Genomic DNA, 23,930 nt, shown 5'->3' with positions numbered 1-23,930 from the left:
GTTTCTTTGCTACTGTTTCTTAAAATTGTAGGCCCACTGCTGACACAATTCGATCCAGCAAAATATGTCAAGTTGTGGCTGCTTCGGAAACGTCATTCAGCAACCAATGCAAACAGTAAGAAAAGAAGTCGGCATATTGTGTCGGATGAGAACTTAATAAAAATTTGGAATATTCTATAAAACTTTATTATAAAATCATTTTTACTTATTATTTTTTACTTGGTACTTATTTTTGCTTATTATTTTTTACTTGGTACTTATTTTTACTTATTATTTATATGCTTGTATAATAAATTTATGCTTAATAAACTGCGTGTTAATAAACTTAATTTGTTGTTCTTTTCCAAAAACATTACAACTGAAGTAACAATATCAGGAAATAATTTTTTAGTTTACTTTTCAATTTTTCCTGATAGCAAAGAATGAGTACTGGCACCTATTTTTTTACAAGAAAAAAAAAAAAAAAAAGCACAGGAAATATATATTGAAGTAGGTATTGGAGACCTAGTGTCAGAGTTTTCATTAAATTTACATAAGAATAATTAGTACTATTCACACAAGAAAATATGAATAGCACTAATCTGGAAATTCAATTATATAAAACTATATTAACTTATTATAATTAGAAAAGAAAAGGTATTCAAAAATAACTATTTAAGATTCACTATGATTAATGCAATCCTGAGCAACTTTAGAATTTGGTTTGGGGTTCCAATTTTAATTTTCATAAAGTGTATTTATTTTTACTATCACTATGCAATTCGCAGAGCAATTGCAGAATTTTCACTTTTATGAAGCAAGAAATAAGCAATATATATGAATTTACTTACAGTTCTTATAGTGAAGCAAGAATTATATACTACAATGAGAATAAGATCTACATCTACATCTTGATCTTCAGCATTTATAAGTTCAAGAGCTAATTTGTGTCCAGCTAGTCGAGTGGCATAATCTGGTTCTTCCATGTGTCTGGGATTCCAAGCATTAATCTAAAAAAAGAAAACAAAATATTTTCTGATACTATGCAAAAAGAAGTTACCACCCATTGAGAGACAATTGCATTGTAAAATTAATAAGCAAAAATTGTTTGTTTGTTTATACTTCTTTTAATTTGTTTATACTTAAATGTATCATGTTATGTTTCATTATTAAATATAACAATTATAATAGTTATATTTAATAATCAACTAGGGGGCGTCGCCCCCTGCTCATAGCACTCGTTTCTTTTGATAAAGTAAAATAAAATACTTAAAGAAGCTTTGGACACTGTGTGTGTGTGTGTGTGTGTGTGTGTGTGTGTGTGTGTGTGTGTGTGTGTGTGTGTGTGTGTGTGTGTGTGTGTGTGTGTGTGTGTGTCTCTTCCTCTGCTATGAATACATAAATAAGCATGGTACTGCATGGTTGTTAGATAAACATAGTGCGTGATCACACTTAAACAGAAGCTTGTTTTACCTCAGTAAAACTAGCTTCTGTTACGTATTTTAGTATTTGTTACATATTACCACGTAACCCACATCTCTCTTCTCCCATTGGCTGAATAAATATAACTAGAAGAAAAATTATTTTAATGTTTGCTATACATTAAAATAGGATTAAACGTAAACAAGGATGTTTCATAATATGAATGTACAAAAGTTGGAATGGCTGGTGCAGAGAGCCAGAGATGACTATGTTTGAAAGTTGAAATAAATTCATTTATTTTCAAAATACAAGCATCATTATTGCATATGGCCTTCACAGTAAGTCAAAAAGGTGCTGAATGTTATTCTGTGGGACACCTTTCCACTACACTCCAAGATGAGGAACAGTTTAAGTCGGCACAGTATGTCTCAACATGTCCCAAATATGCACCATGATACCGATGTGTTTCCTCGGTAGGCTACAGAAACACACAGTATTATGAAACACAGTAAGGATATCTGTGTGTTACATTGACAATCATTGTTTTGTTGAAATATGTCTAGGGCAGAGCACATGAATGGCAGAAGAATGGGCTTCAAAATGGTATCAGTATAATGGTTGAAATGCTTTGAATATTAACGAGAGCCGTACAACTGTTGCAGTTAATGGTTCCCCAAAACACAACTTCAACCATCAAATGGTATGGCTTGTTTGTTTGTTTGTTTTAGGATTTTATGGCGCATTAGCATCTAAGGCTATCATGCGCCAAGTCAAAAAGTTGTAAAATATAAAACTATAATATTACAATTGTTTGTATATTATTGTAAAAGAGTATACGATATAAAACGTTCATAAAGCATAAAACGATAAAAACATTCTAGATAGAGTTATTTAGATTAATAAGTTGTAAAAACTTAAAAATAGCTGACACGTTGTCATTGTCTGATAAAATCTGTCTGAGTGTATAAGGCTCAGACAGATGGCTAAAACATAAACGACAATCATTATAAAAAGACGGACATTCAATTAAAATATGATGGACTGTTAAAATGGTGTCACAATTTCTATACATAGGACGGTCATCTGCTTTTAGCAGATAGCAATGTGTCAAGTGACAATGTCCTATGCACAGCCGAGATAGAACAACTTCCTCTTTTCAGTTTCTGTGCAGACTAGACTGCCAATGTTTAATTACAGGCTTAATCTCATATTAGCATTAGCATTAGTAGAGGCATTTGATGCAAGAAAGCAAGCTTATGCAGCATCAGCCAAAAAAAAAAAAAAAAAACAACCCACTTCCACTTCACCCCCTCTGTTCGTTCAAAATACCTGTCCAGCTGAGCCTTAAACTTATTTAGGCTATCAACCTCCACTACAAGGGATGGAAGTCTGTTCCACCAACCAACCACCCGCTGGCTAAAGGCAAATTTCCGCACGTCTATCCTACATCTGCCTTTCCTCAATTTGAATTTATGCCCTCTCAGGTGATTTTTCTGAGCTAGAGGAAGAATCCCATCAGCAGTGAGCATGCTCAAACCATTCAAGGCTTTATACACCTCTATCAGATCACCTCGCTGGTGCCTAGTCTCCAGACACTGTAATTTGCAAAACTTAAGCCTTTCTTCGTAAGAGCACCCCTTTGTTCCATTCACTAATCTTGTTGCCCTTCTCTGTACTCGTTCCAGTAGCTCTACATCCTTCTTGAAATGAGGCCTCCAGACCTGTATACAGTACTCTAGGTGTGGCCTGACCATTGCCTTATAAATATAACTTGTTTGCAGCTTGTCCATGCCATGAGTGTTGCCATTGGGATACCAGTTTCTTTCGAATTACTTGCCTGTAGTCTGTATAGGGGACTAACAGGCACGAGTTAAAGAGGTTCGCTGATTTGGCTGCAATATCTGCCAAGTCATTTCCTGAGATCCCAATGTGGCCTGGGATCCAGCAGAAACGAACATCAAATTCAGATTGTGCAAGGAAGTGCAGCTTCTGCTGTATCCAAGTCAGGACAGGATGAGGGTTGAACCTCATCGATGATAAAGCCTGCAATGAGCTCAGAGAATTGGTATATGTAATATATTTTTTGTGGTTTTGTGGAGACATGCAAACAAAAGACTGTTTGCATGTCTTTTGTGGAGAGAACCTGAATCTGTTATTCGTTGACCATGAGTTCAGATGGTCAATGGCACGTTGCAGTTGCCTCTCAATTACCCTCATGTTGCAGGAATGACAGATTATGCTAAAATCGTCAACACAGAGGGCACAGTTTACAGTTCGAGGAAGTTGTTCTGTGATGGAATTCACTTTGATGGCAAAAAAGCATAACACTTAAAACAGATCCTTGAGGTACTCCCTCCTATTGGCTAAAAGAGCGAGAGAGAGAGAGTAGATCCTACACAGACTTGGAAAGAACGATGACACAAAAAGTTTTTAATAAAATTGGGGAGATTACCTCTAAGGCCAATGCTGTAGAGGTATTTTAAAATTCCAAATCTCCAAGTTGTGTCATATGCTTTTACCATATCGAAGAACGCGGACACCGGGTGTTCTTGTTTTAAAAAGGCATCTCGAATGGAAGTTTCGAGCCTGATTAAATGGTCCAAAGTTGACCAATTCCTACGGAAACCACACTGCAATCTGGAGAGGAACCCATTTGCCTCCAAATACCAGATAAGGCGGGCACTGACCATTCTCTCCAGAATTTTGCACAGACAGCTAGTCAGAGCAATAGGACGGTAATTCTTTGGGATTTCAGGATCCTTTCCTGGCTTAGGAGAGGCAAGCACAATTGCCTTATGCCAGGAATCCGGAAACTGCTTTTCTTGAAATATTCTGTTATATAGAAAGAGCAGTTATTCCATGGATTTTGCAGACAGATGTTTGATCATATCATAATGGATAAGATCTGGTCCAACAGCACTTGCCTTGGTAAGAGTTAAGCTGTTTCTAACTCTTCCATGGCAAAGGGCCCGTTATAGGGATGAGACCTTTTAGATTTAAAGTTAATTGGCTGCTTTTCAAGTTTATCTTTCCAGACTAGAAATTCTGGGGAGTAAGCAGATGTTGACGAGATGGCAGAAAAGGTCTCCCCAAGTACATTGGCTATTGCAGTTGGGTCTGCAATAACGCATCCATTACACTCCAGGACTGATGAAGGGTGCAATGTATATTTACCCTTCATTTTCCGGGTTTTGTCCCAGCAGTAAAGCTATCTAGCTTTACTGCTGTTTGACTGGGTAATAGTGGATGTAAAGCAAATCCATGATTCCTTTTGGCTCTGGCGACGAATATATTGTGCTTTTGCACGTGCACGTTTGAAGGCTAAGAGATTGGCTGTGGTAGGATATCGTTGGAATATCCCCCAAGCTTTATTTTGTGCCTTTCTTTGCTGCTGCTGTGCATTCAGTATTCCACCAAGGTTTTGGAAATGGTGGAAACTTGGTTGAAGTTTTCGGAATTGTAGTTGTAGCTGCATGGACAATGCTTTCTGTGATGTACACCACTGCATCATTGATAGGCTCCTGACTAACTATACTGATGTTAAAGTCTACCAGGTGTTGAAAGGTATTCCAGTCAGCCTGCTCAATCTTCCATCGCGGTAACCTAAAAGGTGGGCATGGCATCCCTTTAAGTAGACTGGTTATCACGGAGAAGTGATCACTTCCATAAAGGTTCTCCTCTACCTCCCAAGTGATTGAAGGAAAGAGAGAGGGGGAGCATATAGAGTAGGCATGTGGGAAAAGGTGTCAGTTCCCACATTTAGACGGGAAAGGTCATTATCAGTGAGCATATGCTCTATGACATGTCCCCTTCCATTAACGTCGGCAGTACCCCACAGGGTGTTATGTCCATTGAAATCGTCCAGGAGTAAGACAGGAGTAGGCAGCTGCACAATGAGATCATCAAGGTCTTTCTGGGAGATATCAGCCCCAGGTGGCAAATAAACTGAACAGACGGTTAATAAGAACCCTACCGTAAGGCAAACCGCTACAGTTTCTCTGTTGGTGGTGAGTGCAATAGTTTGAAATGGGGTGTGGTTGCCCAGAAATGTGGTTGCCCAGAAGTATAGCAAAACCCCCACGAGCAGGTCCATCCCCAGTTCTGTCCTTTCGAACGATAGTAGTGTTACGAAAGGAATGGTTTTCATTTGCTTTCAGGTATGTCTCTTGTAAGCAAAAGCAGACTGGCTTATTTTTGCAGAAGGGCTTTGATGTCATCATTGTTTCGCCGGAATCCACGACAATTCCATTGTAGGAATTTGGCCATTATTTTGGCTTCGTGGGTCCATCAGGTGGCTTCCGAGGTGCTGAGAGCTTACCTTTTTCAGTCCTGGCTTTATCCTTCGCGGGGAAGTATGGACGCTGTCCAGTGTCCATATCCCCCTCAGTAAAGAGCTCTAAGGCTGAATATTCTTGTACCTCCTTCTGCTCGACATCCATGTTTTCTCGGGTACTAGGGGATACTTCCAACTTTCTTATTCTTTTCTTTCGCAATTGTTTTTTTTACTTGTGGAGCATTAGGAGGTACCGATATAGGAGTGGCAGCTGATTGGTCTTTCTGTGCAGATTTTTGAGGACTTAAGAGATAATGTGCGATGGGAGTGAATGATTCTTTTGGAGGGATGGTCATGCCCGTCTGAGTTCCAATGGAACATCTCCCTGCTACCTTCTGGGCATAGGTAGCTTTGTTGATATTCAGAGGTTTCACCGCTTTCCTTGCCTCCTGGTATGATATATTTAGCTCTGCATTCAGCCGTTGAATTTCTTTTTCTTCTTTCCACCTCTGGCATGCTCGTGAATAGGCTGGATGTTCTCCCTCGCAGTTAATGCAGGTGGGTTTTGCGGCTGAACATGCTGTTGTTTCGTGGTCCTTTGCACCACATCGAGTGCATGCAAGGACTCCACGGCAGGCCATTTGAGAATGTCCATATTTGTGGAATTTAAAACACTGTAAAGGGTTTGGAACATATGGATGCACTGGAAAGTTGATGAAGCCAGCTTTAATCTCATCAGGAGACTTAGGTGAGTTAAATGTCAGGATAATGTTTCTGGTTTTAACAAGTTTCCCATCCCTACGCGCATTAATTCTCTTAACGGTAATAACTCCCTGTGGTTTCAATTCTGAGCAGATTTCCTACTCGGTAACGTCAAGAAGGTCCCACTCTGAAATTACACCTCTCCATGAATTGAGTGTTCTGTGTGGTGTCACTGTTATGGGTATTCCTCCGATTGATGTTACTCGGAGTAGCTGTTCAGACTGCCTGTCATTTTTAGTTTCAATCAAGAGATCCCCAGAATGGAGCCTCTTAACTGATTTGGGTGAACCTGCTAACCCATCTAACCTTTTCTGTATAAAGAAGGGTGACATTTTACCAATCGGTTTTTTGCTGGTGGAGTGTATAATTAAGAACCTTGGGACAGGCCCTGATGGTATTTCAGTTCGCTGCCTCTTTGTAGCAATAGTGCTGTCTGTGTCGTTGCCTATGTTTGTAGATAGGGACCAGGTTGGGGGCCCCCGAAGAAGTAAGTTTATCAGGATTCATGGAGTTTGTGAAGTGGTTCAGTGCCGGGCTCCCCACCCACCATGGATCCCAAAGGGACACCCACTACCCGGCATGCAATAAATGCGCTCAGGAGTGGAATGCCAGGGCTACCCAGACACCATACCCGCACCGCCACCAGCCTGAATCCTGACCCTCGGATCATGAGGGTAGGGGCATGGTATTGACACAGTTGACCCTCGCAGGCAAACCTACTAGCCGATTGATCCTAGCTGGGCCGCCTTCCAGGACCACCCATCTTGTCGAAGCAGGGGCCAAAGTGGTGCATTGAAGCTGAGCCCCTCAACCACCAGGACCCCCTTTCCGAATTTCCATGGGTCGCAGTGCACAGCAAACACGCCGGATTCCATTGATGTTAGCCTGGAACCTAGGCCGTGGGCATTGGATCCCAGTGATGCTAGTCTGGAAGTCCAGCAGCGTCACTGGGAGGTCCCCTCACCACGTACAGGTGCCCACGTCGAGGGGCAAATGGTATGGAATTCCCAAATGCAGGGTAAATGATGTTTCTCTCCAACACATCTTCATGAACACACCTGACAGTCAACACATCAGAAAAATATATTAAAGTGTTAGTTTATGGAATAGAACGACCTCCGTAGTTGAGTGGTCAGGAGTGGGAGTGCAGTAGCACACGCTCTTCGAGTAGACCAAGATTCAAGCCCCACTTCAGATGCAAACGTGCATTGTGTTGGAGTGCTAGGGCACTCTTAACAGAATCATGATGTCACTGAGAAATGTACAATGCTAAGGAGCTCTTTCCTGACATCACTGCAAATGATGGAACTCCCATGATCAATGAACGTTGAGAATGAAACCCAATTACTGTCTTTATTGGTTAATGGTGTTCATTGATAAGGACAGCATCAGGCTAAACCACGATGTTGGAAACACAGTGGGTAGTCACAGATCTGTGCCTTGTTACCAATTAAACAGATCCCCTGATTACACATTCTGACCTTTATGATGGATCCAGCAGCTGGGTGATTAGTATAGATACAGGTCTACAACCATCTTTCTAGAGTTTACTGAAATATAGTTCACATAAGCAGGATCTGCCACAATAACTACTTAATAATCAGTTTACTCAAATATACATAGGTCTACCATAATGTCTCCAAGCACATGCTGTAGGTATCCACTCTTAGGAAAACATGCATTTACACACCTCAATTTTAACACCTATCCACAAACAAGATAACCAGTTCATATGTCTCCAGATGACTGTTTTGAAAAGTTAATTGTTTTTAATAAATAAATATATTTAACCCCAGGGGCTCACATCTGGTGAGTATGGGCTTGGCACACCCAGGGTCCTGAGCTGGATATCATCATTCTTCTCCTTGGTGATTCCCTTCTACTTTCTCCCCCCCTCCACCCTCTCTTTCTCACGGTAATTCAGAATTTATTTTTTATTTTTTATTTGGCTCTTGTAGCATAAGCCTCAGGCTTCCTTGCACCATATGGCTAATAATAATAATAATAATAACAACAAATAAATATATTTATACCTGAATAATATTCACGCAAATTTTCAAAGGTGTGGACAGATCTGTCCACACCTTCTAGATGTACCAATTTCAATAAGCAACATATTTAACAATAAAATAATATCCATTTCATTTATTGCTAGAAAATGTAATTATGAAAATTTAAAATCTTTTCTTAACAAAACATTACTTAGAAATGTAGTATATTGGTGAATATCAAAACCATACATATGGCTTAGTTGATACAATAAGATTTATTACCTCATTTGTGATTATAGGTTTTCTCAAGTGTATAAAAAATTTCACCTGCAGGAAAATTCTGAAAAAAGTTTATGCAAAAGAGATTTGGTGTAATCTATTTTTAGTTTTCTTGATTTTACAGTTCTTATCATAATTTTAGTTTCTCTATAATTTATTAAAATATTTACAAAAGTAAATGGAAAATGTTTGTTTGATAATCTAATTTTATATCTAAACCTATAGATATAAATTATACACTTATAACTTGCAAATTATACAAATACAATTATAACTATACAATAAGCAATATTCAAATAAACTTACAATAAATTATTATATACATAAGAAAGTATTCCATCAATTTTTACTGGATACAAAAGTGGATGGAAACTTAGTGAAAGAAAGAAAATAATTAATGAGAAGGGCACTTGATAACTAGATTCTCTAAAATAATATTTATACTTTCAGCTAACAATAAGAAAAGTGTTTTAAGTACATAAAATTGTAAAATCAGTGAAAATGTACCTACCTGATTAACAACTAAAGCCAAAGAACAAAGGGACTGTTCTTTCTTTGATAAAGCAGAAAATATAGAAACAAGAGCCATCCTCGGCTTCTGTTCTATTACCAGAGAGAAAAGTGGTGCTAATTGCCTAAGGTGAAAGAAACACAATAATACAGCTAAGTAAATATGTTTACTTATCTGTATTTAACAAATGTCATTTAACACATGGAATTTATAATAACTAAGAATCCCAGAGTTCAGTTAAATGCAAATCATAACATCACAATTAGAAATCATTACATCATTACAACTCAGTTAAATGCAAATAATTTTTTAAAAAATATATTGACCTGAATCACAGGCCAGACAAAAGTTAAAGGTTCAGCAACAGGTTTCAAACTATTCTTCCATCCTCCACATTTGAGAAGATGGCCACAGAACATACAGGTCAACTTCTCAACCCAGCCACCGAATATCAGCAAAATAATCCAAAAATATTAATGCAAATGGTGGTAACAATGCTAGTAGCCACACAATTGTACAGACAATCACTGTTACCAGATGATATGCTGATGAGATATCACCAGCATCAAACATCGAGACATTCAAAAATTGAGAAAGTGGCAATCTTGAGCCAAGCACACTCTGCCATGTTAAATTAAATTACCATAGTTTTTGTATTAAAAGCCACTACAGAAGAGGACAAAACAGTCTTTTAAATGTATAGCAGTTGTTAATAATTATTCCGTAACAAATATACCCATGAAATTTACTAATCAAGAATGCAGATTTCTGTCCACTTTCTAAAGAATGATCTTGTGTCAGAAATACCTGACAGTCAACACATCAGAAAAATATATTAAAGTGTTAGTTTATGGAGTAGAACGACCTCCGTAGTTGAGTGGTCAGGAGTGGGAGTGCAGTAGCACACGCTCTTCGAGTAGACCAAGATTCAAGCCCCACACTTCTAAATGCAGTCGATCTGCCAACCCGCACTGGACCAGCGTGGCAGATTATGGTCCATTTCCCTCAACATGAATCGTTAGAGGAGGCGTCCTTCCTGCAGTGGATTGATAATGGCTGCTGCTTAACTTATCTTAAGGAATAACTTCTTTAACTATACAATGGCTTCAGTTTTGTTTTAAAATGAGATAAAGGCAAAACAGTAGAAGTAATTAATTTTCAGACCCAGCTTGGACAAAAACTTAATAAATAGGAAGTATTATACAGTACAATTATTTGGGAAAAGTTTAAGATGCACTATGCTGTGTTGGTTTATAAAATGTACCTACACATACAATCAGTTGAAGACTCAAAAAAAAATATATATATAAATAATTAAAACATATATACAAGAATATATAGAATAGATCTGTAATATTTTAGAAAGGGCAGTAGAAATTAATGACAAAGAAAGAATAGTACTGAGCTTTAAATAGCATGATAGATTTATTTGATTTGATTTTTTTTTCTGGTGCATTGGCAACTTAGCCATGAGCATGATAGGAAATGACAATTACTCTACATATTTTAAAAAACATTGGACAGAGGTAAACCTAACAGTGGTAAAAGCAGTAGAAGCTAGCTATAAAGTAGCATTAAGCCATGGTATTACACAGTAATGCTAAAAAAATAAAAGTAAAAATCTTTTTGTATTTATAACAGATTTTACAAATGATTAAATGCTATTTAAAATTTTAAATGTTATATAAAATTAAATGTTAACTGAAATTCTTAAGTTAACAGAAGACAGCAATGTGCCACTCTGAAACACTCTTATTGTTACATAGAAATAACTCATGCATGCGAATTGCAACACTTTGGAATACTGAATCTGATGAAAGATTTGCTAGATTGTGCCAAATAAAGACTGGTTTCGAAGGCCAGTTTCTAGGCTTACATGTTATTATTATTATTATTGTTGCTCATATTATATTATTTCTTCCTGATGGGGGGGTTCCACTTTGTGACAGGTATTGCTACCAAGTACACAAGGTGGTTGTTATGTCTGGTGTTCCTGTTGGTTAAGAACTCTCTGACTATCCTACGAATTGTGACTTTCTGGAGTTCCTTGTAGCTGTTTCCCCTGGGAGACCTATTGCTGCTAGGCTGTTATGTAGGGTCTTTGGCACCATACGGGTGGTTGGCACGATGATCGGGTTGGTCATCACTTGTTGCATATGCCACATCTCTTTGATCTAATGACTAATGACTTGAATGAGTACAATGAACAATTGTACAGAGAAATTAGAGTGGGCTAGTAAATCAGAATGTATTATAATGGGGGATTTTAACTTCCCAGATATTGACTGGAACTTGTGGGTTGGTCACTCACACACTAATAAGATTTTGTGGATTTATTGGATGATTGTTTTCTGCAGCAGCATGTTCGAGAGGCAACCAGAGAGGGTAATACTCTTGATCTGGTTATCAGCAGTGATCATTCGTGTATTAAGAATTTGCAGATAGAGGAACCACTAGGTGGCAGTGATCACAGTGTACTGATGTAAGATTTATTAAAGATATAATTACCATCAGGGATAAAGGAAAGGGTTTTTGATTCCGTAAAGGTGAGTACAGTGGTCTCAGACAGCTTTTAAATTCTGTACAGTGGGATCAACTGACGATGTTACCAACAGTAAATTCTAAATGGGAAGCATTCAAGGAATTAATCGTGGAAGTTACTAAACGTTTCGTACCTATTAAGATATACTGTTCAAGGTTTAGGCCTAAATGGTTGTCAAATGAACTAATGAGACTAGTGGCAGAGAAGAAAAATGCATGAGATGCATATAAATTATCAGGCAACATAGAAGGCTAGGATATATATAAGCTAGTCTGTAATCAAGTCACAAAGGAGGTCAGGCAGGCGAAGGCAGATTACGAGAAATCTTTGGCGAAAGGTTGCTAAGAAAAACAGCAAGGATTTCTTTACTTATATAAACTCTAAAAGGAAGGGGATGAACCTGATTGGTCCACTGGATATCGATGGTTTGACTGTTGATGATCCTGCTCAGATAGCAAACAAACTCAATGAGTATTTTGCATCTACATTCACATATGAGGAGTTATTAAGGTTTAAAAATGGCAGAAGGTTATCAAATTGTAGCAGGGTGCTTAATGATTTTGTAATAACTGAGAGCAAAGTGGAGGAGAAATTGTTGAAGTTAAACATAAGAAAGGCACCCGGTGTGGATGGGATCTATCCAGTTATATTAAAGGAGGCGGCAAAGCAACTAAGCAAACCCTTAGCCATAATTATGAGAGCATTCTTGGACTTAGGGGAGGTCCCCACGGACTGGAGATGTGCAAATGTATCCCCAATTCACAAAAGGGAATCGACGGGTGACATGAGTAATTACAGACCAGTTAGATTAACTTCTGTTCTGGGTAAAATAATGGAGTCACTGGTTAAAGATGCATTGCAGGATCATCTAGACAAGACTATAGCAATAATTCAGACACAACATGGGTTTGTTAAGGGGAAAGTCTTGTCTAACAAATTTGATAGGATATTATGATATGGTTACAAAGGAACTGGATGCAAAAAATAATTTTGATATCATATATTTGGATTTGAGGAAAGCTTTTTACACTGTTGCACCTGGAAGACTATTGTACAAATTGGAGCACAATGGTATTAAGGATAAGTTGCTACAATGGGTAAAAGGATGGTTAAGTGGGAGAAGACAGAGGGTGGTAATCAATGGGTGCTGCTCTTCGTGGACTAATGTTATTAATGGAGTTCCACAGGGTTCGGTGTTGGGTCCTCTGTTATTTTGTATATTTAACAATGATATTGATGAAGGTATTATCAGGCTTAGTGTCGAAGTTTGCAGATGATACAAAGGTTGGCAGGGTTGATAATGACAGTAATGGCAGTGTGCTACTGCAACAGGATCTAGAAGATTTGGGCAGATGGGCTAAGAAATGGCAACTGAAGTTTAACCTTGACAAATGCAAAGTACCGCATAGGGTAGAAGTAACCTCAGAGAAATGTACCAACTGTGTGGTACTACACTTAAGGTGGTAGAAAATGAAAAAGACCTGGGAGTAATTGTGCAGTCAGATATGAAGTTTTCTGAGCAATGCAGACAGGCTGCCAGGGCAGGTCATGGGGTTTTGTCAATGATATATAGGAATTCTGCTAGCAGGGAAAAGGAGGTGATTGTCCCTCTGTATAAGGTAATGGTCAGGCTACGCCTTGAGTACTGCGTACAGATCTGGAGGCCTCATTTTAGGAAGGATGTAGATTTGCTTCAGCGTGTACAGAGAAGGGCAACAAGATTGGTGAGGGGAATGAAGGGATCCTCTTACCAAGAGAGGCTTAAGTTCTACAAATTGCAGCAGTTGGAGACATGGCACCTGATAGGTGATCTGATTGAGGTGTATAAGGCCTTGAATGGGTTGAGCACGCTGAATTCTGATGGGATCCTTCCACTTGTTCAGATTATGAAACTAAGGGGGCATAAATTCAAATTAAGAAAAGACAGATGCAGAACAGATGTGCAGAAATTTGCCTTTAGCCAGCAGGTGGTTAATTGCTGGAACAATCTTCCATCTGTCGTTGTGGAAGTTGATAGGTTAAATAATTTTAAGGAGGAACTGGACAGGCATTTGGAGGGAATGGTGTGATTTTTTTTTTTTTTTTTTGGCTGATACTGCATAAGCTCATACACTTGCTTTCTTGCATCACATGCCACTACTACTACTACTATCTCCTGTCTTAGGTTTGTGTACATCCTGATTTTTTCCTCATGGGTTTTCTGGATGTTGCCAGTGTTAGGCACCGTTATGTCAATCAGATAGGTAGCCTTTTCCTTCTTGTCGGCAAGGGTTATGTCCAGTCGGTTGTGTGGGATTCCCTTGTCTGTTGTTATGGTGTGGTCCCAGCGTAGCTTCTGGGTTGGAGTCTCTAGTATGACCTGGGGTTAGTACTTTTAACATGGTACACTTTCTTTGATCAACTGATATTTCCTTGCTAGCTTCTGATGTATTATCCTGGCTACCTGGTCGTGTATACGAGTGTACTCAGTCTGGGTGATCACCTTGCATCCCGCAATGACGTGTTGGATTGTATCTGAGGTCAGGTAGCATCTTCTACACTCTGGGCTCCTTGGCGATTTTTTTTATAGTTTCTTGTGATGACCACCTAGTCTTGGATGGCAAGCATGAATCTGTCAATCTTGGGGAAAGAGCGTCCCACTCGTGAGCCATGCACTGGAAGCCATTTTATCAATGTGACATAGAGGTCACTGAAGTGTCTTTGTTTGTGCCTCCTGAGCAGGAGGGGACTCCTCACTTAGATTGAGTGGGGGTATGCCACTTGTCTATCTTCCTTATAGCCTGGTAGAGTGCTTCTGTGTTTTTCTGGAAGTAATCCTTCTGATTTGCTATTGCTGTTTTCTGTTGCTTGATGAGGTCTATCAGGGCCCCCTTCCTCCTTCTTTTCGAGCTATTGTCAGTCTCTCCATGGCTGACTTTGAGCGTTGTTGGCGGCTCTTGGTCATCAACGTCCTTGTCTTTCGCATAATATCCTCCAGCACAGTGTTAGTCCAATCTATGATCCCAAACACTTAAAGCCATAAACACCTATGCAGTCCCAGTGTTAGCACTGGGACTGCATAGGTGTTTATGGCTTTAACTGTTTCCTCTGTTCAGCTTTGCCTTCATCAGGCCTTGATTTCCTTGTGCCGTAACTGCTGAGCCTGCATCATCCCCAGGTATGTGTAGGTCTCTCCCTCTGTAATGACTTCAAACTCTTTGCCAGTGTGTAGCTGGTAGTTTCGGCTGACCAATTTTCCCTGGTGCAGTCACTGGGTCTTGCATTTGTCTAAACCAAATTCCATCCTGATTTCATTGCTGAATTCTTCAGTGATCCAGAGTAGCTGCTGGAGCTGCTTCTCTGTTGCCACATACAGCTTGATGTCATCCATGTACATCATGTTTCTTGTGAGAGCATACAGGTTTTCCCTTCCCTACTTTGAGGTTATATCTGCTGTTGAGCACGGTGGATAGTGGGCTGACTGCTAGACAACCACAGGGCGCTGAATCTCTTTAAAAGTTACAGCTGACAGTTACAGGCTCCGCAAAAACAATAAGTGTTTTGCCTTTTATTTACATGATTGTTATTTTATATTGTACTTAATATGTAGTCATATAGTTATAGTTACGCTGGTTATTTTTTATTTTTAATTTAGATAAAGAGTTTTTGTGGATTTTACTTACGATAGGTAAAACCGTTATTTCGTTCCATTTTGTAGCCATTGTTTTTGGATATAGTGGTAGGGAATTCAAATTTTTTAATTGAGGTAGCTAGGTAGCTCTAACGCATAATTATATAGTAATACGCTTCACTGTTTCTATTTAATAGTTTATATTCAAATACTATTGATATTTAATTTATTGATTTTATTAATTTAAACTACCATGCCCCAGACTAGAGCAGCAAAGCAACGGGCACAAAGTGGCAGGAGTGCTGTGAATCGGGGGAGAACTGAGGGGGGCAATTCTCCAACGCATCACGGCCTAAAAAAATGTGCAACTTGTGAAATGTTTGCCGAACTCTCTGGAACGGAACATGATATTGCCATGGGGGATGTCTTTGTGTGTGCGCGATGTAAGGAGTGTAAGGAAATCAGGCGACAACTCAGCGTTGTTATGGGCCTATATGAGAGTTTGAAGGACAGGGTGGATGCCCTCGAAAGATCTAAATTGAGGGGCCCATCAGGCTCTCAGCTGCCCACCTCAACGCCAGAGCTCACTCCTGGGCATCGGGCAACACGGCGGCAATCTCCAAAGCAGAATGCGCTGGTCCCAAAGGAACTAGTTATTGTTGGAGACTCTATTGTCAGGGAGACGGGGAATATATTTTGTAAAAAGGATAGGTGGAACAGGACCAGGGTATGTCTGCCAGGGGCAAAGGTTGATGACGTTGTAGAGCGGATATCATCTTTCAAGGGCACAAAAGGTGATATAGTTGTACACGTTGGCACTAATGACATTAAGAGTAGGAGACCGGCGGAATTACTCAACAAGTACAGGTCACTGTTGAAAAAAAGCCGTGAAATAGGGTTGAATTTGAAAGTGTCTGCAATTCTGCCCAGACACGATAGGAGGGAGTACATGATGAGAGCCTTGTCGATCAATTCGGCCCTGGAAAGATTGTGCAAGGCTCAAGGGGTAGAATTTTTTTCAGCCTGGACTGTACTTGTTAACAGGAGAGATTGCTTCTACAGGGATGGGATACACTTAAATAGAAAGGGTGCAAGAATATTTGCTGATGCTATCGAGGCAGTGTTAGGTGGGTCGGAAAACTGCTAGTTTGGGGGGATACAAAGACTAATAGTTTAACAGTAACCGGAGGCAGAGGTGAAGGTGATTCTTGCACAACTTCTATTAGAATAAGAAGCGACCTGGAGCGAGGGGTGTTGGGGGTTTCAGGGACGGATGGCAGTCATCATGGAATAGTTGGGTATATGGGATGTGTTAGGGTAACAGGGAATAGGCATAGGAGCATGTATGCTTGCATGTATACCAATGCTAGAAGTATAGTAAATAAATTTGATGAATTTGAAGTGTTGGTCAAGACATCAAAGGCGGATATTGTTGGGATAGCAGAGACGTGGTGTCACAAAGATATAAGGAATGCAGAACTGGAATTTGGGGAGTACAATGTGTACAGAAAGGATAGACAGGACAGAAAGGGAGGGGGTGTTATGCTGTTAATTAAGAAAAACATAAAATCAAAGGAAGTGCACCCAGTTAATATAGATGAACAGTGTTCTGTTGAGTCAGTTTGGTGTGAGATAAGCACTGCGAAAGGAAAAATAAGAGTAGGAGTGTGTTATAGGCCTAATGACTTGAATGAGTACAATGAACAATTGTACAGAGAAATAGAGTGGGCCAGTAAATCAGAATGTCTTATAATGGGGGATTTTAACTTCCCAGATATTGACTGGAACTTGTGGGTTGGGCACTCACACACTAGTCAGACTTTTGTGGAGTTATTGGATGATTGTTTTCTGCAGCAGCATGTTCGAGAGGCAACCAGAGAAAGTAACACTCTTGATCTGGTTATCAGCAGTGATCATTCGTGTATTAAGAATTTGCAGATAAAGGAACCACTAGGTGGCAGTGATCACAGTGTGCTGAAGTGGGATTTACTCAAAGAGGTAACTACCGTCAGGGGTAAAGGAAAGGGTTTTTGCTTCCGTAAAGGGGAGTACAGTGGTCTCAGACAGTTTTTAAATTCTGTACAGTGGGATCAACTGACGATGTTACAAACAGTAAATTCTAAGTGGGAAGCATTCAAAGAATTAATCGTGGAAGCTACTAGACTTTATATACCGATTAAGAAATATCGTTCAAGGTTTAGGCCTAAATGGTTATCAAATGAACTAATGAGACTCGTGACAGAGAAGAAAAATGCATGGGATGCATATAAATTATCAGGTGACGCAGAAACCTGTGGCAGATATAAGCTAGTCTGTAATCAGGTCACAAAGGAGGTTCGGCAGGCGAAGGCGGATTACGAGAAATCTTTGGCAAAAGATGCTAAGAAAAACAGCAAGGATTTCTTTACTTATATAAACTCTAAAAGGAAGGGGATGAATATGATTGGACCACTTGACATCGATGGTTCGACTGTTGATGATCCTGCTCAGATAGCAAACAAACTGAATGAGTATTTTGCATCTACATTCACACGTGAGGAATTATTACAATTTGAAAATGGAAGAAGGTTATCAAATTGTAGCAGTGTGCTTAATGATTTTGTAATAACTGAGAGCAAAGTGGAGGAGAAATTGTTGAAGTTAAACATAAGAAAGGCACCTGGGGTGGATGGGATCTATCCAGTTATTTTAAAGGAGGCGGCAAAGCAACTAAGCAAACCCTTAGCCATAATTATGAGAGCATCCTTGGACTCAGGGGAGGTTCCCACGGACTGGAGATGTGCAAATGTGTCCCCAATTCACAAAGGTGGATCGAAGGGTGACACGAGTAATTACAGACCAGTTAGTTTAACTTCTGTTCCGGGTAAAATAATGGAGTCGCTGGTTAAAGATGCATTGCAGGATCATCTAGACAAGACTGCAGCGATAACTCAAACACAGCATGGGTTTGTTAAGGGAAAGTCTTGTCTGACAAATTTGATTGGTTATTATGATGTGGTCACAAAGGAACTGGATGCAAAAAATAATTTTGATATCATATACTTGGATTTCAGGAAAGCTTTTGACACTGTTGCGCATGGAAGACTACTGTACAAATTGGAGCAGAATGGTATTAAGGGTAAGTTGCTACAATGGATAAAAGGATGGTTAAGTGGGAGAAGACAGAGGGTGGTAATCAATGGGTGCTGCTCTTCGTGGACTAATGTTATTAGTGGAGTCCCACAGGGTTCGGTGTTGGGTCCACTGTTGTTTTGTGTATTTATCAATGATATTGATGAAGGTATATCAGGCTTAATGTCGAAGTTTGCAGATGACACAAAGGTTGGCAGGGTTGTTAATGACAGTAATGGCAGTGTGCTACTGCAACAGGATCTAGATAATTTGGGCAGATGGGCTAAGAAGTGGCAACTGAAGTTCAACCTTGACAAATGCAAAGTACTGCATATGGGTAGAAATAACCCCAGAGAAACGTACCAACTGTGTGGTACTACACTTAAGGTGGTAGAAAATGAAAAAGACCTGGGAGTAATTGTGCAGTCAGATATGAAGTTTTCTGAGCAGTGCAGACAGGCTGCTAGGGCGGGTCATGGGGTTTTGTCAATGATATATAGGAATTTTGCTAGCAGGGAAAAGGAGGTGATTGTCCCTCTGTATAAGGCAATGGTCAGGCCACGCCTTGAGTACTGCGTACAGGTCTGGAGGCCTCATTTTAGGAAGGATGTAGATTTGCTTGAGCGTGTACAGAGAAGAGCAACACGATTGGTGAGGGGAATGAAGGGATTCTCTTACCAAGAGAGGCTTAAGTTCTGCAAATTGCAGTGGCTGGAGACTAGGCACCTGCGCGGTGATCTGATTGAGGTCTATAAGGCCTTGAATGGGTTGAGCACGCTGAATTCTGATGGGATCCTTCCACTTGTTCAGATTACCAACCTACGGGGACATAAGTTCAAATTAAGAAAGGACAGATGTAGAATAGATGTGCGGAAATTTGCCTTTAGCCAGCGGGTGGTTAATTGCTGGAACAAACTTCCATCTGTCGTTGTAGAAGTTGATAGGTTAAATAAATTTAAGGAGGAACTGGACAGGCATTTGGAGGGAATGGTGTGATTTTTTTTTTTTTTTTTTTTTTTTTGGCTGATGCTGCATAAGCTCCTACACTTGCTTTCTTGCATCATGTGCCACTACTACTACTACTACTACTACTACTACTACTACTACAGTGGGCTCAGGAGATTTCAGGAGAAAGTTTACTCTCCCGATGGGGATTGGTTTAGTTGTGATGTTCTCAACCTTAATGGTGATACTCCACTTTGCCAGCGTTGCTTCTAGGAAGTTTGTCAATGTTGTATTCACTTTGTATATCTTCAGTGTTTCTATCAGCCAGCTATGAGGCACACAGTCAAAGGCCTTGCAGTAATCGACGTAGGCCATGTACAGGTTATGGCGCTTCTTGTAGGCTTGCTCTATAACTGCGGCATCTATGGTTAATTGCTCCTTGCATTCTTTTTTCTGTTCAGCCATTATGTTTTGGCTCACCAGGTGGTCTGATATCTTCTTGATTATGTAGCTGGTCAGGATCTTGTACATCATTGGGAGACAGGTGATTAGCCTATATTTCAGCCGGTTTCTTGTATCTTGATCTTTAGGCTTCAGATATGTGATTCCTTGAGTGAGCAACTTCGGGATTGTCTCTGAGTGCCTTACCATTGAAGTGAACTGCTCTGGTAGGTGCTTGTGTGTGTGCAAGTGAGCTTCTTGCACCAGTAGTTGTGAACGTTATTTATTCCTGGAGTGTGCCAGTTGTGGGAGTTCCTGATTGACCGTTTTACTTCTTCCTCACAAATTTCCCACTCTCTCATCCGTTGTACGTCCTTGGTTTTCTTCCCTTCTAGTTCTATCCAGGGAGCTCAGCTGTTATGTCTTACTTCACTGCTCCATACATTGTCCCAGAACTCCTCGATCACCTTCTGCTCTGGTAGTCCTTTTCCATCCTTCCTGTCTTCTCTGAGACTCATGTAGAAGGCTCTTTGGTCCTCAACAAAGATTTGGTTGTTTATTTTCCTCTGGGAGCTCTTGTATCAGCATAGTCTCTTGCTAAGTGCGAGGAGGTTCTTCTTCAATGTGTTCAAGTATTCTTCTATTCTCTGATTTTTGGTATCGTGTTTGTTGTGGACACTGTCTCTCTTGAGGATGCTCTTTACTTTTGAAATTGATTTCTTATTCCTATTACCCCGTTGGTACTGGGTCAATTGGCCTATCTTGACTCTTAATTCTTCTATCTTCTGCTGAAGTCTTCTTTCCCATGCTGGCAGTTCCTTCTTTTTTTCGGTTCTTCTGCTGCTGGTCTCTCGTTTTTCTTCCATTAATCCTAGTGGCTGCTATGGCAGCACAGTATACGGCTGTATGGATGGCCTCCAGTGTTGCACCATTGTTGTAGAGGTAACGAGGTGTTATTTGCTGATTGAGGTGGTCCGTGACTCTCCACAGTATTCTGTTGGGTCTCTGCTTTGGTATCACATGGGGTTCCATTCCTTTGAATTCTGTTAGGACCCTCCTCCACTCATCTTCTATTCTGGATATTACCAAGACCTTGTCTCTTTCCACTTCAGCTGCTCTGGGTCGTATTTCTTCTTTTCTTCCTTGGTAATCGATGTAGGCCAGGTTGTCCGTATTCTTTGTTCTTTTTGTAGTTGATCACTTATATCCTGCTTGATTTTTTCCAAGATTGCAGGAGCTATTAGGTTCATGACGATGGTCCTTTTCTAGTCCACTATTTGCTCTCCAGTGACCTGAATATCCAGGAATCATTCCAACCACTTGGTATGTAGTCTCCACCTGTACATTGTCATAATAATAGTAGTAATAATAACAGTAATTTCTTACTATTATTATTATATTCCGGTCTCCCAGCATGATGGAGCCGTGTTCGCTTTCGCCAAAGCGGCACCCAAACCCGGATAGTCCAGTGTCATAACTACTGGGTCATCGTGTCCCTTATTATTATTAGTATTTATTCACAATGAATTATTTTAGTAAATAATTTTTAATTACTTAAGTAAATTATTTTTAAATTAAACTTTGTTTTGCTGTTATCATAAATGATAAACTTGAAATTAAATTAAAAAAAAATAATACATATATATTTTGACTATAATTTTCAGCCAGCAGTTAAAATTGCCAGTGGCTGTTACCAGCTTAAAGGCTATTTAGAAATCAGTACTTAGAAAGCATCATGTATCATGCTTTTTTATTCATAAATAAGAGTATTTAAACCAAACACAACCCTGTCTTTGTGTTCTGAGATTAGAAGTGACAACCATTTTGTGTTGAACTAGTAAAAAATAGTCATTATCATCAGCCATTTTCAATCCGCTGCAGGATGAAGGCCTCTCTAGCAACTTTCCAGTTCCTTCTGTTTTGAGCACTGGCCATCCATTTACTACCCACAAACTCATGAATTTCATCTATCCATCTCTACCTTTGTCTTCCAGGTTTTCTTCTAGCTCCTCTTGGGTACCATTCTGTTATTTTCTTAGTCCATCTATCATCATGTCTTCGAGCTATGTGTCCTCCCCAAGACCATTTTAGTTCTTTAGTTTTGATAAGAATGTCCTTTACTTGAGTTTGCTGCCTAATCCATGTGTTTCTCTTCTTATCTAACAGTCTGATTCCCAATATAATTCGTTCTATTCTTCGCTGTGTAGTTCTCAGCTTCTCTCCCATTCTTTTGGTGAGTGCCCAAGTTTCACTTCCATAAGTCATGGTGGGGAGTATACACTGGTTCATTATTTTACATTTCAGACAAACTGGGATATTGCTCTTCAGTATGTGACTATATTTCTTGAATGCTATCCATCCAAAATTTATTCTTCTCTTGACCTCCAGCCATTTATCATGGCTGGAAGTCAAGATAGGCTAATAACTTGTCCCAGATAAGTATATGACTCCACCTTTTCAATTACTGCTCCTTCAATCATTATTTCCCTTTCTGTGGCATACTTGTTCATCATTACTTTTGTTTTAGCCATATTCATCTTTAGTCCAAAATCCTTACTAACTGTGATTAACTGATTAAGATTTTCCTCTAATTCTTTGGGATCGTGGCTTATGACCACAATGTCATCTGCAAATCATAAATGGTTTAGGTACTCTCCATTCACATTGACTCCTTTCTGTGACCAGTCTAATCTTCTGAAAGCTTCCTCAAGGGCAGCAGTAAACAGCTTCGGAGATATTGTGTCTCCTTGCCAAACTCCTTTCTCGATTTTAAATTTCCTACTGTCTTTGTCTTGTCTAATAAAGGAGGTAGCATTCTCATATATTTTCTTCAAAATCATAATATGTGGGGTATCTATGCCTTGTCTTTCCATGCCTGAAACATTGCCTTATGCTGTATGGAGTCAAATGCCTTTTCATAATCCACAAATGCCAGGCATAATGGTGTTTTATATTCATTTGCTTTCTCCATTAGCTGTGATATTACATGAAGGTGATCCATAGTTGAGAATTCTGTCCTAAAACCAGCTTGCTCTTTCGGTTGATTCTCATCAAGTATTCTTTCTAATCTGTTAGTAATGATCCTTGTGAACAACTTGTAGATGTGGGATAACAAGCTAATTGGTCTATAATTTCCAATTTCTGATTTATCTCCTTTCTTATGCAGCAAAACTATGATTGCATTATTCCACTGCTTAGGCGTCACACCTTTTCTAATGCACTTTGTGAAGAGCCTTGCCAGTTTTTGTGTTATGTCTCTTCCTCCAAATTTTAACAACTCTTCAGTAATTTCATCTTCCCCCGGGGCTTTCTGATTCTTCATTTTTTTCAATGCACGTTCTACCTCATCAGGAAGAATATCTGGTATGTCGTATGTGCTGCTAATTTGCAATCCATCTTCCCCACTGCTGGCATCATTCCCTCGCTCCTTGTATAATTCTCTATAGTAGTCTTCTGCTATTTGAATTATGCCTTCTCTGGTGTTTATAAGTACACCATCGCTATTCTTCAGTTTCAGTATCATTTGTCTTTCTGTATTACTCTTCATGGCTACTGATTTAAATCCTTTGTTTTCCCTTAATGCTTGTTCTACTTTTCTTGTGTTAAATCTTCTTACGTCCTCTCTGAGTCTCTTTCTATTGACTTTGCATAACTCATTATACTCAATTTTTTACTTGTCTGTTTATCTTGCTCTTCATTTTTCGTTTTCGGTTCATCATAACAAGTGTTACTTGACTAATTTTTTCTTCTTTGGATTTCTTTTTTCCTATAGGTTTCTTGGGCTTTATCACTTTCAGAAAGTTGTAATATTCCTCGTCGATATCTTGGTCCTGAGCAGTCTGCAGAAGCTCAAACTTGTTCTTAAGTTCCAGTACATACTGCTTTTTCTCCTCTTCTGTTATCTCAAAGACCTTTGTATTATTTACTCGAGTCTGTTTTTTCCTTTCTTTTCTTACATCTATATCGAGTGTACATCTTACCATTCTGTGATCACTCCCAACATTTACCTTATTCAGGACGGTAACATCATTCACAATATATCCTCTGTTAGTGAGAATGAAGTC

The 23,930-nt window shown here is 39.4% G+C and overlaps 1 protein-coding gene across 1 annotated transcript in view; it reads right to left on the bottom strand.

Annotated features, from left to right (window-relative positions):
- The window catches only part of LOC150084145 (small subunit processome component 20 homolog), a 343,987-nt gene that overhangs the window by 268,073 nt on the left and 51,984 nt on the right, over positions 1-23,930 (bottom strand). The window contains exons 7-8 of the mRNA XM_090376133.1: positions 9,218-9,341; positions 831-989 (exon numbers count right to left, since the gene is read on the bottom strand). Coding sequence (XP_090232259.1) covers positions 831-989; positions 9,218-9,341 — 283 coding nt within the window. The remainder of the gene's footprint in view (positions 1-830; positions 990-9,217; positions 9,342-23,930) is intronic.

Source organism: Mastigoproctus giganteus, chromosome 6 (genome assembly GCF_048544385.1).
Source record: "Mastigoproctus giganteus isolate SK-2022 chromosome 6, ASM4854438v1, whole genome shotgun sequence".
Taxonomy (NCBI): domain Eukaryota; kingdom Metazoa; phylum Arthropoda; class Arachnida; order Uropygi; family Thelyphonidae; genus Mastigoproctus; species Mastigoproctus giganteus.
This window is presented reverse-complemented; position numbering and strand designations above follow the sequence as displayed.